This window comes from Nomascus leucogenys, chromosome 14, assembly GCF_006542625.1.
Source record: "Nomascus leucogenys isolate Asia chromosome 14, Asia_NLE_v1, whole genome shotgun sequence".
NCBI classification, from domain to species: Eukaryota; Metazoa; Chordata; class Mammalia; order Primates; family Hylobatidae; genus Nomascus; species Nomascus leucogenys.
In genome coordinates this window covers 75,652,873-75,668,826 of record NC_044394.1, presented here as the reverse complement: position 1 = coordinate 75,668,826, position 15,954 = coordinate 75,652,873, and the positions used below count along the sequence as shown (strand labels likewise).

General features: G+C 42.2%; 1 protein-coding gene across 10 annotated transcripts in view; it reads left to right on the top strand.

Moving 5' to 3' along the window:
• The window catches only part of LIMS1 (LIM zinc finger domain containing 1), a 152,778-nt gene that overhangs the window by 109,704 nt on the left and 27,120 nt on the right, over window positions 1-15,954 (top strand). For 6 of the 10 annotated variants that reach the window (XM_030827930.1, XM_004090457.3, XM_004090458.3 and 3 more), the window contains exon 2: window positions 15,591-15,750. In XM_030827930.1, coding sequence (XP_030683790.1) covers window positions 15,591-15,750 — 160 coding nt within the window. Of the gene's footprint in view, window positions 1-7,899; window positions 10,168-15,590; window positions 15,751-15,954 lie in introns of those variants that run through there. The other 4 variants (XM_030827928.1, XM_030827927.1, XM_030827933.1 and 1 more) reach the window with 1 other exon arrangement.

Here is a 15,954-nt window from a genome sequence, read left to right as displayed (position 1 = left end):
TCCCTCTGAAGCCTACAGCACCAGGGCCCTGGGTTTCCAGCACAAAACTGGGCGGCCTTTAGGGCAGATACCGAGCTAGCTGCAGTTTTTTTTTTTTTTCATACCCCAGTGGTAGTGTTTGAGTTTTTTTCATACCCCAGTGCTGCCTGGAATGCCAGCAAGACAGAACCATTCACTCCCCGGAAAGGGGGCTGAAAGAGGTCTGGCTTGGTGGGTCCCACCCCCACGGAGCCAAGCAAGCTAAGATCCACTGGCTTGAAATTCTTGTGCCAGTACAGCAGACTGAGCTCGACCTGGGATGCTCGAGCTTGGTTGGGGGAGGGGTGTCCGCCATTGCTAAGGCTTAAGTAGGTGGTTTTACCCTCACAGTGTAAACAAAGCTGCTGGGAAGTTCGAACGGGGCTCAGCAAGGTGGCTGCCTGCAGACTGCCTCTCTAGATTCCCTCCTTTCTGGGCAGGGCATCTCTGAAAAAAAGGCAGCAGCCCCAGTCAGGGACTTAGAGATAAAACCTCCACCTCCTGGGACAGAGCACCTGGGGGAAGGGGTGGTTGTGGGCACAGCTTCAGCTGTCCCTAACTGGCAGCTCTGAAGAGAGCAGCGGATCTCCCAGCACAGTGTTCAAGCTCTGATAAGGGACAGCCTGCCTCCTTAAGTGGGTCCCTGACCCCCATGTATCCTAACTGGGAGACACCTCCTAGTAGGGGCTGACAGATACCTCATACAGGAGAGCTCTGGCCGGCATCTGGTGGGTGCCCCTCTGGAATGAAGCTTCCAGAGGAAGGAACAACAGCCTGCAGCCCCCACCAGTGATACCCAGGTAAACAGGGTCTGGAGCGGACCTCCAGCAAACTCCAACAGACCTGCAGCAGAGGGGCCTGACTGTTAGAAGGAAAACTAACAAACAGAAAGGGATAGCATCAACATCAACAAAAATGACGTCCACTCAGAGACCCCGTCCGAAGGTCACCAACTTCAAAGACCAAAGGTACATAAATCCACGAAGATGGGGAGAAACCAGCACAAAAAGGCTGAAAATTCCAAAAACCAGAACACCTCTTCTCCTCCAGAGGATCACAACTCCTTGCCAGCAAGGGAACAAAACTGGAAGGAGAATGAGTTTGATGAATAACAGGAGGGAGTAGGCTTCAGAAGGTAGGTAATAACAAACTCCTCCGAGCTAAAGGAACATGTGCTGACCCAATGCAAGGAAGCTAGGAACACTGAAAAAAGGTTAGGTGAATTGCTAACTAGAATAATCAGTTTAGAGAAGAACATAAATGATCTGATGGAGCTGAAAAACAGCACAAGAACTTCATGAAGCACACACAGTATCAACAGCCGAATCAATCAAGCGGAAGAAAGGATATCAGAGATTGAAGATCAACTCAATGAAATAAAGCGTGAAGACAAGATTAGAGGGGAAAAAGTGAAAAGAAACGAACAAAGCCTCCAAGAAATATGGGACGATGTGAAAAGACCAGATCTGCGTTTGATTGGTATACCTGAAAGTGATGGGGAGAATGGAACCAAGTTGGAAAACACTCCTCAGGATATTATCTAAGAGAACTTCCCCAACCAACCTAGCAAGGCAGGCCAACATTCAAATTCAGGAAATGGAACGCCAGAAAGATACTCCTCGAGAAAAGCAACGCCAGGACCCATAATTGTCAATCACCAAGGTTGAAATGAAGGAAAAAATGTTAAGGACAACCAGAGAGAAAGGTTGGGTTACCCATAAAGGGAAGCCCATCAGACTAACAGCAGATCTCAGCAGAAACCCTACAAGCCAGAAGAGAGAGGGGGCCAATATTCAGCATTCTTAAAGGAAAGAATTTTCAATCCAGAATTTCATATCCAGCCAAACAAAGCTTCATAAGTGAAGGAGAAATAAAATCCTTTACAGACAAGGAAATGCTGAGAGAGTTTGTCACCACCAGGCCTGCCTTACAAGAGCTCCTGAAGGAAGCACTAAACATGGAAAGGAACAACCGCTACCAGCCACTGCAAAAACTTACCAAATTGTAAAGACCATCAACGCTATGAAGAAACTGCGTCAACTAACGGGCCAAAATAACCAGCTAGCATCATATTGGCAGGATGAAATTAACACATAACAATATTAACGTTAAATGTAAATGGGTTAAATGCCCCAATTAAAAGACACAGCCTGGCAAATTGGATGAAGAGTCAAGACCCATCAGTGTGCTGTATTCAGGAGACCCATCTCACATGGAAAGACACACATAGGCTCAAAATAAAGGGATGGAGGAAAATTTACCAAGCAAATGGAAAGCAAAAAAAAAAAAAAAAAAAAAACCAGGGGTTGCAGTCCTAGTCTCTGATAAAACAGACTTTAAACTACAAAGATCAAAAGAGACAAAGAAGGGCATTACATAATGGTAAAGGGATCAATGCAACAAGAAGAGCTAACTATCCTAAATATATATGCACCCAATACAGGAGCACCCAGATTCATAACGCAAGTTCTTAGAGACCTACAAAGAGACTTAGACTCCCACACAATAACAGTGGGAGACTTTAACCCCCCACTGTCAATATTAGATCAATGAGACAGAAAGTTAACAAGGATATCCAGGACTTGAACTCAGCTCTGGACCAAGTGGACCTAATAGAACTCTCCACCACAAATCAACAGAATGTACACTCTTCTCAGCACCACATAGCACTTACTCTAAAATTGACCACATAATTGGAAGTAAAATGCTCCTCAGCAAATGCAAAAGAATGGAAATCATAATGGTCTCTCAGACCACAGTGCAATCAAAGTAGAACTCAGTACTAAGAAACTCACTCAAAACCACACAACTATGTTGAAACTGAACAACCTGCTCCTGAATGACTACTGGGTAAATAACGAAATGAAGGCAGAAATAAAGATGTTATTTGAAACCAGTGAGAAAAAAGACACAACGTACCAGAATCTCTGGGACACATTTTAAAGCAGTGTGTAGAGGGAAATTTATAGCACTAAATGCCCACAAGCAGGAAAGATCTAAAAGCGACACCCTAACATCACAATTAAAAGAACTAGAGAAGCAAGAGCAAACAAATTCAAAAGCTAGCGGAAGACAAGAAGTAACTAAGATCAGAGCAGAACTGAAGGAGATAGATACACGAAAAACCCTTTAAAAAATAAATGAATCCAGGAGCTGGGTTTTTGTTTTGTTTTGTTTGGTTTGGTTTGGTTTTTGAGATGGAGTCTGGCTCTGTCACCAGGCTGGAGTGCAGTGGCACGATCTTGGCTTACTGCAAGCTCTGCCTCCCAGGTTCACGCCATTCTCCTGCCTCAGCCTCCCAAGTAGCTGGGACTATGAGTAGCTGGGACTACAGGCACTTGCCAACACACCTGGCTAATTTTTTGTATTTTTAGTAGAGACGGGGTTTCACCGTGTCAGCGAGGATAGTCTCGATCTCCTGACCTCGTGATCTGCCCACCTCGGCCTCCCAAAGTGCTGGGATTACAGGCGTTGAGTCACCGCACCCGGCCCAGGAGCTGGTTTTTTGAAAAGATCAACAAAATAGACCACTAGTGAGACTAATAAAGAAGAAAAGAGAGAAGAATCAAATAGATGCAATAAAAAATGATAAAGGGGATATCACCACTGATCCCACAGAAATGCAAACTACCATCAGAGAATACTAAAAACACCTCTACACAAATAAACCAGAAAATCTAGAAGAAATGGATAAATTGCTGGACATGTACACCCTCCCAAGACTAAACCAAGAAGAAGTCAAATCCCTGAATAGACCAATAACAAGTTCTGAAATTGAGGCACCAATTAATAGCCTACCAATCAAAAAAAGTCCAGGACTGGACAGATTCACAGCTGAATTCTACCAGAGGTACAAAGAGGAGCTGGTACCATTCCTTCTGAAACTATTCCAAACAATAGAAAAAGGGGTACTCCTCCCTAACTCATTTTATGAGGCCAGCATCATCCTGATACCAAAACCTGGCAGAGACACAACAAAAAAAGAAAATGTCAGGCCAATATCCCTGATGAACATCAATGCAAAAATCCTCAATAAAATACTAGCAAACCGAATCCAGCAGCATATCAAAAAGCTTATCCACCTCAGTCAAGTCCCTGGGATACAAGGCTCATTCAACATACGCAAATCAATCAACATAATCCATCACATAAACAGAACCAATGACAAAAACCACATGATTATCTCAATAGATGCACAAAAGGCCTTTGACAAAATTCAACAGTGCTTCATGCTAAAAACTCTCAATAAACTAGGCATTGATGGAACATATCTCAAAATAATAAGAGCTATTTATGGCAAACCCACAGCCAATAGCATGCCGAATGGGCAAAAACTGGAAGCATTCCCTTTAAAAACCAGCACAAGACAAGGATGCTCTCTCTCACCACTCCTATTCAACATAGTATTGGAAGTTCTGGCCAGAGCAATCAGGCAAGAGAAAGAAATAAAGGGTATTCATTTAGGAAAAGAGGAAGTCAAATTGTCTCTATTTGCACATGACATGATTGTATATTTAGAAAACCCCATCATGTCAGCCCAGAATCTCCTTAAGCTGATAAGCAACTTCAGCAAAGTCTCCAGATACAAAATCAATGTGCAAAAATCACAAGCATTCCTATACACCAATAACAGACAAATGGAGAGCCAAATCATGAGTAAACTCCCATTCACAGTTGTTAACTAAGAGAATAAAATACCTAGGAATCCAACTTACAAGGGATGTGAAGGACCTCTTCAAGGAGAACTACAAACCACTGCGCAAGGAAATAAGAGAGGACACAAACAAATGGAAAAATATTCCATGCTCATGGATAGGAAGAATCAATATCGTGAAAATGGCTATACTGCCCAAAGTAATTTATAGATTCAATGCTGTCCCCATCAAGCTACCGTCGACTTTCTTCACAAAATTGGAAAAAACTACTTTGAATTTCACATGGAACCAAAAAAGAGCCCACATAGCCAAGACAATCCTAAGCAAAAAGAACAAAGCTGGAGGCATCACACGACCTGACTTCAAAGTATACTACAAGGCTACAGTAACAAAAACAGCATGGTACTGATACCAAAACAGATATATAGACCAGTGGAACAGAACAAAAGCCTCAGAAATAACGCCACACATCCACAACCATCTGATCTTTGACAAACCTGACAAAAACAAGCAATGGGAAAAGGATTCCCTATTTAATAAATGGTGGGAAAACTGGCTAGCCATATGCAGAAAACTGAAACTGGACCCCTTCCTTACACCTTATACAAAAATTAACTCAAGATGGATTAAAGACTTAAATGTAAGACCTAAAACCATGAAAACCCTAGAAGAAAACCTAGGCAGTACCATTCAGGACATAGGCATGGGCAAAGACTTCATGACTAAAACACCAAAAGCAATGGCAGTAAAAGCCAAAATTGACAAATGGGATCTGACTAAACTAAAGAGCACAGCAGAAGAAACAATCATCAGAGTGAACAGGCAACCTACAGAATGGGAGAAAATTTTTGCAATCTACTCTTCTGACAAAGGGCTAATATCCAGAATCTACAAAGAACTGAAACAAATTTACAAGAAAAAAACAACCCCATCAAAAAGTGGGCAAAGGATATGAACAGACTCTTCTCAAAAGAAGATATTTATGCAGCCAACAGACATGAAAAGTAGCTCATCATCACTGGTCATTAGAGAAATGCAAATCAAAACCACAATGAGATACCATCTCACACCAGTTAGAATTGCGATCATTAAAAAGTCAGGAAACAACAGATGCTGGAGTGGATGTGGAGAAATAGGAACACCTTTACACGGTTGGGAGTGTGTATTAGTTCAACCATTGTGGAAGAAATACAGTGTGCCAATTCCTCAAGGATCTAGAACTAGAAATACCATTTGACCCAGCCATCCCATTACTGGGTATATACCCAAAGGATTATAAATCATTCTATAAAGACACATGCACATGTATGTTCATTGTGACACTGTTCACAATAGCAAAGACTTGGAACCAAACCAAATGCCCATCAATGATAGACTGGATAAAGAAAATGTAGCATATATACACCATAGGATATTATGCAGCCATAAAAAAGGATGAGTTCATGTCCTTTGCAGGGACATGGATGACACTGGAAACCATCATTCTCAGCAAACTAACACGAGAACAAAAAACCAAACGCCACATGTTCTCATAAGTGGGAGTTGAACAATGAGAACACGTGGACACAGGGAGGGGAACATCACACACCAGGGCCTGTCCAGGGTGGGTGGGGGATAGGGGAGGGATAGCATTAGGAGAAATACCTAATGTAGATGACAGGTTGATGGGTGCAGCAAACCACCACAGCACATGTATACCTTTGTAACAAACCTGCACGTTCTGCACATGTACCTACCTCAGAACTTGAAGTATAATAAAATAAATACTTTCAACATTAAAAAAAAGAAAAACGCCCTTAGGGAATTGAGGGCCTCGCATAATCCTAATTCTTCACCAAAAGCCACCTAGCAGACCCTCTATTCAGATGAATCTGACTTTTTTGGTATTTTCAAACAACAGCCTCCCACCCTACTTCAATGGCTATTCTGATGCCACTGCCGTGGCAGTAGTAGTTTCAGTCAAATTTGTTTGCATTTCTTAGAGTGACATTATTTATTCCTGAAAATGATTTAACAGTATCAAAATGCCTGAATATAAAAGTTGAGCTATGGTGTTTATTCGGAATTAAATTGTCCTCTTGAAAAAATAACATATTTCTTTTAGCTTTACTCTGTTGTAGCTAAGTAAGAGAAGTGACTTCAGGTAGTGTTTTTGGAAGAATTGTGTGCTGCCTAAACTTTTTTTTTTTTTTCTTTTGAGACGGAGTTTTGCTCTTGTTGCCCAGGCTTGAGTGCAGTTGCACGATCTCAGCTCACTGCAGCCTCTGCCTCCTAGGTTCAAGCGATTCTCCTGCCTCAGCCTCCTGAGTAGCTGGGATTACAGGTGCCCACCACCATGCCAGCTAATTTTTTGTATTTTTAGTAGAGACATTATTAAAAGTCACAATATCACAGGCAGTTTATTTAAAAACTAAGCATTCACTTACCATACAACTCAGCAATTTTACTGTTGGACATTTATCCCAAAGAAATAAAAATATATTCAATACAGAAATTTCTATAGTTTTATTCACAGTGCCACAAATTGGAAGGAAAGTACTTAAATGCCCTTCAGCGGGTGAACAGTGAAACAAACTATGCATCCATGTCATGGAATACTACTTGGCAGTAAATAAGAGCAAACTGCAGACATGTGGAACAACTTGGATTGGTCTCAGGGCATTGTGCTGAATGAAAAGCCTTAAGATGTCACATGAATGATTCCATTTAGGTAACATTCTTTAAATAACAGAATCATATAAATAAAAAACACATGAGTGGTTGCCAGAGGTTAGGAGTGTTGGAGTGTGCAGAGATATGTGATGGTCAGAGATAACATGAAAGAGAAGTCTGTGGTGATGGAATAGTCCTGTAACTTGATAGAGGCTGTTGTTACAGGAAGCTGCCCATGTGATGAAATGACAGAGACCCGCACACACGCATTGTTGCAATGTCAGATTCCTGGTTTTGCTCCTGTACTGTAGTCACGTAAGATGTGAGCACTGGGGAGACTGTGAGGGAGAATTCTGAGCAGAAGGCTCACGTGGCTTCCTGCCTCCTACCATGCCACCCCCACCGGATGCATTAAATTTCAGGTCTGAGTCAGCCTGCCTCTGTCCTCATCCATCTGTCTGTCTGTCTCTTTCTTTCTCTCCCTCCCTGCCTCCTCACTGTTTCACATGGTTATTGTAAAAAAAAACCTAAAAAATTAGAAAATGTAGATAAATTGAAAGGAAAAATTTTAAACCATGAGGTTGTTCCTTTCTTATTTAAATATGGTGATTCCCTTGTTTCATCAGCCATAGGCTTTGGGCCTGGGCAGGATCTGTAACCCACAGCCTTTGAGTTCTTGACCTATCCTCTGAGATTTGTAGGGTTCAAAGTAGAAAGACTTGGTCCCCTGCTTCCAGTCCTGTCTGGTACCTGCTCCCTAATCTTTTCTGGCTAACCATTGTGCTTTCCAGTAATTATGTTTACCATTTTCTCACATAGGGATTAACAACATAGGCTGTGGACTCAGAGTGCCTAGGTTTAAGTCTTGACTGCACCACCTCCTTAGTAGTTATTCAGTCTCTTTGTGCCTCAGTTTCTTCATTTGTAACTAACACCTATCTCAGAAGCCGTGGGAAGGATTAAGGGATGTGATAGGAAACACTCACTGACTCTTGGATATCATTATTTATGGTTGTTACTTGGTGTCTCTGCTGCATTTTGTTTATCCGCTGCTGGTTCCGTGACTGTCCATCAGTGTGCCTTGTGCCTGTTCTGTAGATTTTATTTCACAGTCTCTTGGTTTTGGTGGGTGGCACACTGCCCTGAAAGGACGGGGACATGAGAAAGATTCTGAGCCCTTTAGTTGTCTCTAGTGCTACATCATGATTGTCATCATTGCTGTAAACCGAAAAGTATCTGAGACAAGTCTTACTCAATTTAGAACGTGTATTTTGCCAAAGTTAATGACGCACCCATGACACAGCCTCAGGAGGTCCTGACAACATGCGCCCCGGGGTGGTCGGGGTACAGCTTGCTTTTATACATTTTAGGGAGACATGAGACATCAATCAATATATGTAATATGTACATTGGTTCGGTCCAGTAAGGCGGAACAATTCGAAGTAGGGGGTTTCCAGGCCAGAAGTAGATAAGAGACAAAAAGTTGCATTCTTTTGAGTCCTTGATCAGCCTTCCGATGAATACACAATTGTGTCTGGCTCAGTGAACCTACATTTTTACATGAACAATAGGGTAGAGGAAGCAATCAGTTATGCATTTGTCTCAGGTGAGCCTCAAAGGGATGACTTTGAGTTGTGTCTGTCCTTTTTCCATAAGGAATTTTCTTGGGGGCAAATGGTGAGGGAGGGATGTAGGTTGTTGTCTTTGTAGCTATCTTATTTAGCAATAAAACAGGAGGCAGGTTTGCCTGATGTAGTTTCCAGCTTGACTTTTTCCTTGGCTTAGTGATTTAGTTTCCTTTCGCGTTGCTAACTCAATCACAGGAGACAGGAGTGTGGACTGAATATAGCAAGAATGCCAAAGTATGTAACAGCTTCCTTAGTCATGATAGAGACTGAGAAACATCGGCTCACCTAAGCTTTGAGGTTAGCTGGAGTCCAGTAGAAGAGTTATAACTAAACACCGGCCCTTGTCTGTTTCCACTTGTGCCCATTCATTGAAGCTGAGATTGGACTGTGACTATGTACCAGTAGCAAAGGTGATAGAAATCAAACATAGCTCTTAGTTTTAGGGACTCATGGCCTCCTGGGAAAGGGACCCAACGGGCATAGCTGGCAGTCATGGCCAGGGTTGTGGAAGCCCAGGTCCGGGCAGGATTCAAATGCTCCTCAGAGTGTGCCAGCAGCCTCAGCCTGAGGGAGAGCTTGTCAGGGGGTGTTTTACAACGTCTCCAGAAGCCTCTTATGCCCTCCAGAGTGAAAAGCACGGCATTGGTGATGAAGTCTTGTGGCAAATATGCAAGGCACGTGTGGATATTTCCTTCTCTTGGAGGCTTACGAGGTAGCCCCGGTCTCCTGGTGCAGTGTTTATAGCAGAGTCCACTGGGACTGCCGCTCTGACAAAGACTGTGCCACTACTTTGTGGAATGTTTTTTAGAACTTCCAGAACGCATCAGTAAATCCTGACTGCCATGTAACTGTGTACTGTGCTGCTGAGCTCTTAACATGAAGCAGCAGCAGTGACCCTGGCGGGCCAGGCTGACGTGCGTGGGAACAGTGGGAGTGACCCTGGCTGGGAAGCAGGGAGGCCTGGATATTGTTTCTCCTGGCTCTGTGTCCTGCCATTCTCGTCCCTGTGCTCAGAGCTCTCAAGCACCCACGATGGCCTTCTCAGGCCGAGCGCGCCCCTGCGTTATCCCAGAGAACGAAGAAATCCCCCGAGCAGCCCTTAACAGTGTCCACGAGGCCAATGGGACTGAGGACGAGAGGGCTGTTTCCAAACTGCAGCGCAGGCACAGTGACGTCAAAGTCTACAAGGAGTTCTGTGACTTTTATGCGAAATTGTGAGTGTCTCCTCTCCTGGAGTGCCCTCTTCCAGGTCCAGCGTTCTTGGCTGTCTGTTCAGGAGCCATCCTGAGCTGGCCCATACAATTTTATTGACTGGACTTTGGGTGGGAGTTTTCCAGGGTGGTAGGGCTCCGAGGGGCTCGCAGCGCAGCATGTTTAGGGAGACAGGAGACTGCTTTGTCGGTAAGACATGCAGCGACACGCAGATGGGAGGGAGGTGCTGCCCTCACTGTGAGAGCATGGCGGCCCCGTCTTCAGTAGGTTCCTGATCACTTGGTAACTGCATTTTCATCATGTCGTCAGCAAGGGAGGCTTAGTGTTGTCATTGTCAGTAATTACATCAGAAAAATTCTGCAGTCTAAAACGGCCCAAAGATAAGGGGCAGATGGGTTGGAACACTGGAAAAAACAAATTACAGACTGTTGGTAAAGATAAATATTTTTGTTATGTGTAATAATCAACAATTTGAAGTAAGCTAACTGGGTTTCTTAATTGAATGAATAAATACATATATTGTATAAGTAGCAAATCAATACACGTATAGAACATACTGTTAACTCTAAAAAGCTAGGCTAATTTATATTATTAAATGGGTTTTAGCAAACACATTTTTTTAAGAAAATGCAGAGTAGCCATCAGACCAGCTCAAGATTATTGACCTCATTCAAAGTTGTGAGCTTAGAATTACTGCATATCCCTAATTCGTCAAGTAAGAGTTAATGAGAATTTAACTGACCCGGTTCTCTACTTCCATAATCCGTGCTCTTTGGTACAGATGTCACTTACCTTCACAACTCACAGAGAGCTCTGTTTGACAGTAACTGGGGAATTGTAATAATACAGTAACCAATATTTTAACTGCTTGGTGAACTCTCAAGAAGATTTTTGGATTTATACATTGCTGCATTTTAGGACCAAACAATTTGTTTTGCATACTTGAATAATGGAAAGCAAGATATCAGGTGTGCTGTGTGAGGTTGATTTGTGGAAGTGGATCAGCTTCATCAGTCATGCCTGGCCTGACTTTTACATATAAATATCTATCTATAGATAGATAGATAGATAGATAGATAGATAGATAGATAGATAGATACTCCCCCACTTATATTTCTTGTCATCAACACTTTCTAGTGAAAATCTTTTTCTGAAAAATTAGCTAATTAATTATAACTAATCTGATGATAGCTATAACTGTCACTAATGACTTTTTTAAAGTAATTTCTGTCATCTGTAGTATTAAATATAAAATCAACATTAAAAAAAAAAAAAAAGGCATTGTGCCAGAGGGTCAAAGGCAAAAGAGGAAAGGGAAGCCTGACTGGTTCAGGGGGCAGCAAGGTGATTGTTCTGTTTCCTTTCTCCCCCTGCTTGTGATGAAAAGGAATACTTCTTGCAAAATACATATTATATTACCTCTAAAACTAGCGCATTTTTCCTGTGTGTGGGAAGTAACTGTGTGCTTGTTTTTATGATGTATCTACCTATTTCCTAACTCTACTTGAGTATTTGAACTTAAGTAGAAACAATCTATATTATAATGGGTTTAAACTGGTCAGTGATAATCAAACATTTTAATCTAAGGGCCTCTTAACACTCTTAAAAACTATTAAGGTCCCCAAAGAACTTTCATTTGTCAGTATTTACCATATGAGAAATTGAAACTGGGAACAATTTTAAATACTTATTAATTCATTTAAAAACAACACTAAGCTTATTACGTGTTAATAATAGTAAATGTTAATGTTTTCACAAAGAATAACGGTTTTCCAAAATGGAAGAGGCTTAGAGGAAAGGATGGCATTGTGTTACATTTTTGCAAATCTTGTTAATAAAAGTTTCTCAGATTTGTTTTTCTGCATTCAACCTATTACAGTATATTGTTTTAGATGAAATATATGAAGAAAATGTGGCCTCCCACAGAGATGTAGCTGGAAAAGAGAGGACTTTTCTGCCTCCTGAAAGGGTTGTGGTGACGCTGACATTTTGAAAACCACTGATTTAGGTGATAATGATCCAGGACATTCTAGAATATTCTTTCTGGGCTTTTTTAGAGTCCCATTAAGATTGTTGAGGTTTGGTGAATCTTTTGGGAGGGTTTAGAATTAATAACAGTGCCATATATTTGAGCAGCATCTTATGGTTTCCAAATAGTTTAAAATACTTTTTCCTCAGAACAATAATGAGAACAGTACTGACAATGACCAGGCAGATGTGGAGCTTACCATGCTCCTCCATCCAGGAACACCTGTGGACTTTGGTCAGGAAGAAGGAAGAAGCACAGACCCCTCCAGAGTTTTGTAAAACTGCCACAATCATCTGGCTTACAGCAAAGCTGGGCGATGACGAGAATTTTACAGATTTTTTCCCTAACCCACAGTAACTTTGAAATGACAAAATGGAAATTCATTTTAACATGAGGCTTAGGCCAGGTTTACTGAGCAGTGAAGCTGCTTCCCTTTCTTCCCTTCCTTCCTTTTTTTTGTGACATTTTAATTCTGCATTCAAACCTGTTAAATAAAGTTGAGCTTTGACTGGTCTGAAGTGATGAACATGGTGTGTCTGCACGCAGTTATTTATGGCAAGGCTACAAAACAAGATGACTGTTTTGTGAAACATTTGGGGGAGGAAGGCAAAGGGAAAGTTGTCTTCCAGAGGTGTGGAGGGGAGTGAAGCAAGTAAGTGGAACCACTTTTGCTAAGGAAACAGCAAAACTTGGAAACCAATAGGGGCAAGGCAGTTAGTTACTCTGTTTATAGAATGGAGACTGTCCACCTGTCCGTCTCTCTAGTTGGTTGTGAAAATTCAGGAGAATGTTGGTAGTAACTTCATGAAGTACATTGATTAAATATCTGGAAGGTCAGAAGCTGTACCAGGGGACTAGACACACAGGTGTAGAGCTCATGCTGTGGGTAGACCTGTGAAAATAAACTTGCCAAAAATTGAAGGACCGCTTGGCCAGTTACTGCTCAGCATGGGGGACCTTCTCCATTTCTAGGACTTTTAAGAAATAAATAGGTCTTCATGTGAAATCCTCATCTAATTGTATGCCTGTCAAAGCCATGTTGCTTTTCTTTTCCTTTTTCTTTTTTGAAATGGAGTTTTGTTCTTGTTGTCCAGGCTGGAGTGCAGTGGCGAGGTCTCGGCTCACTGCAACCTCCACTTCCCAGGTTCAAGTGATTCTCCTGTCTCAGCCTCCCAAGTAGCTGGGACTACAGGCATGTGCCACCACACCTGGCTAATTTTGAATTTTTACTAGAGATGAGGTTTTACCATGTTGGTCAGGCTGGTCTCGAACTCCTGACTTCAAGTAATCCACTGGCCTCGGCCTTCCAAAGTCCTGGGATTACAGCCATGAGCCACTGCAGCCGTCTGCCATGTTGCTTTCCTTCTTCCAAATTGCACAATGGTTAGAGCCTGAGATTATTTATTGAATGCCTTCTGTGTTTTAAGGTGTAGTGAGGTTACTGACGGGGGAATTTCTCACGTCACCAGCTGCAACAGTGGTTACTCGACAACCTGGTGTCACTTTCCTAACTTCTGAAACGTGGTGGTATCCCTGTCATGTCCTTTCAAGTGTTTGAAATTCGTGGTGTAAACACCAAAAGCAATGGCAGCAAAAGCCAAAATTGACAAATGGGAATCTAATTAAAGAGCTTCTGCACAGCAAAAGAAACTACCATCAGAGTGAACAGGCAACCTACAGAATGGGAGAAAATTTTTGCAACCTACTCATCTGACAAAGGGCTAATATCCAGAATCTACAATGAACTCAAACAAATTTACAAGAAAAAAACAACCCCATCAAAAAGTGGGCGAAGGACATGAACAGACACTTCTCAAAAGAAGACATTTATGCAGCCCAAAAACACATGAAAAAATGCTCATCATCACTGGCCATCAGAGAAATGCAAATCAAAACCACAATGAGATACCATCTCACACCAGTTAGAATGGCCATCATTAAAAAGTCAGGAAACAACAGGTGCTAGAGAGGATGTGGAGAAATAGGAACACTGTTACACTGTTGGTGGGACTGTAAACTAGTTCAACCATTGTGGAAGTCAGTGTGGCGATTCCTCAGGGATCTAGAACTAGAAATACCATTTGACCCAGCCATCCCATTACTGGGTATATACCCAAAGGACTATAAATCATGCTGCTATAAAGACACATGCACACGTATGTTTATTGCGGCACTATTCACAATAGCAAAGAGTTGGAACCAACCCAAATGTCCAACAACGATAGACTGGATTAAGAAAATGTGGCACATATACACCATGGAATACTATGCAGCCATAAAAAATGATGAGTTCATGTCCTTTGTAGGGACATGGATGAAACTGGAAAACATCATTCTCAGTAAACTATCACAAGGACAAAAAACCAAACACCGCATGTTCTCACTCATAGGTGGGAATTGAACAATGAGAACTCATGGACACAGGAAGGGGAACATCACACTCCGGGGACTGTTGTGGGGTTGGGGGAGGGGGGAGGGACAGCATTAGGAGATATACCTAATGCTAAATGATGAGTTAATGGGTGCAGCAAAACAACATGGCGCATGGATACATATGTAACAAACCTGCACATTGTGCACATGTACCCTAAAACCTAAAGTACAATAATAAAAAAAAAAAAAAGAAATTCGTGGTGTAATCTGTTATGATTGACAGTGTGATTTTATGAGCAGGGGACCTGGATTTCTAGTCCTGTGCCTTCCTTTAACTAATTAGCCTTGTGATGTTGGTCTGATCCTTCCATCTCTGAACCTGTTTTGCCATCTGTAAAATGATCTTTATTATGTAAAATTCTGTGATTTTAAGATACATTTTATAATATTGGTAATCAGGTTCGTCTTACTGATTAGGTAACAGGACTGGGGCATCTTGGCTGGTTTTAAGGCTACTTAAGCAGTTGTTTTCCACAGGATTTAATCAAAGGGGTAACCCGTGTCTAGGTTATATGACATGGCATTTAGTTGACATGCATTTTAGATTCTGTTCTCAGAAGGGAAAGAAACTGACCTTGAGATGTCAACTTTTGGATATTTTAATTAAGCTACTTATTAAGCTGTAAACCCAATTCCTTGAGAGCAGCTTATAACTTTCATCTCTGTCTCAGGTGCCTAACACATAGCAGGCACACATTCATAGTATATTTAGCAAGAAGAATGCCAAGAATGTTAGAAACAGAATCAAAGTGGGACACCCTTACAGAGCCTCAGATGCTAGGGTAAAGAGGCTGAAGAGTCCGAGTTAAGAGCATGTAAGGAACAAACAAGAAATTGAGCTTTTTAGATAAAATAGGGTTTTTGTGATCAGATAGAATTTGCTGTTCGGTTCTTAGTGTTGTTCGATCTTCGATCTAAGAAGAGGCTGACAGTCTGCAACCTGCTGTTCTTTGTGTGTTACAGCAACATGGCCAATGCCCTGGCCAGTGCCACTTGCGAGCGCTGCAAGGGCGGCTTTGCGCCCGCTGAGAAGATCGTAAACAGTAATGGGGAGCTGTACCATGAGCAGTGTTTCGTGTGCGCTCAGTGCTTCCGGCAGTTCCCAGAAGGACTCTTCTATGAGGTGAGTTACGCTGGACAAAAGCAGGGAGGTGCCATTCCCCGCCCTCCCGCTTCCTGCCCTTCTTTCCTGAGGCCTCCTCCTTCATGTTCAGTTTCATGACGAAAGACTGAATTGAAGTGCCAGATGCATGCCAGGTATTTGATAGCTGTGAGGTCAGAGGTGGCATCTCTATGGCCCATATGGGCAGTGGTGTGATTGGGACAC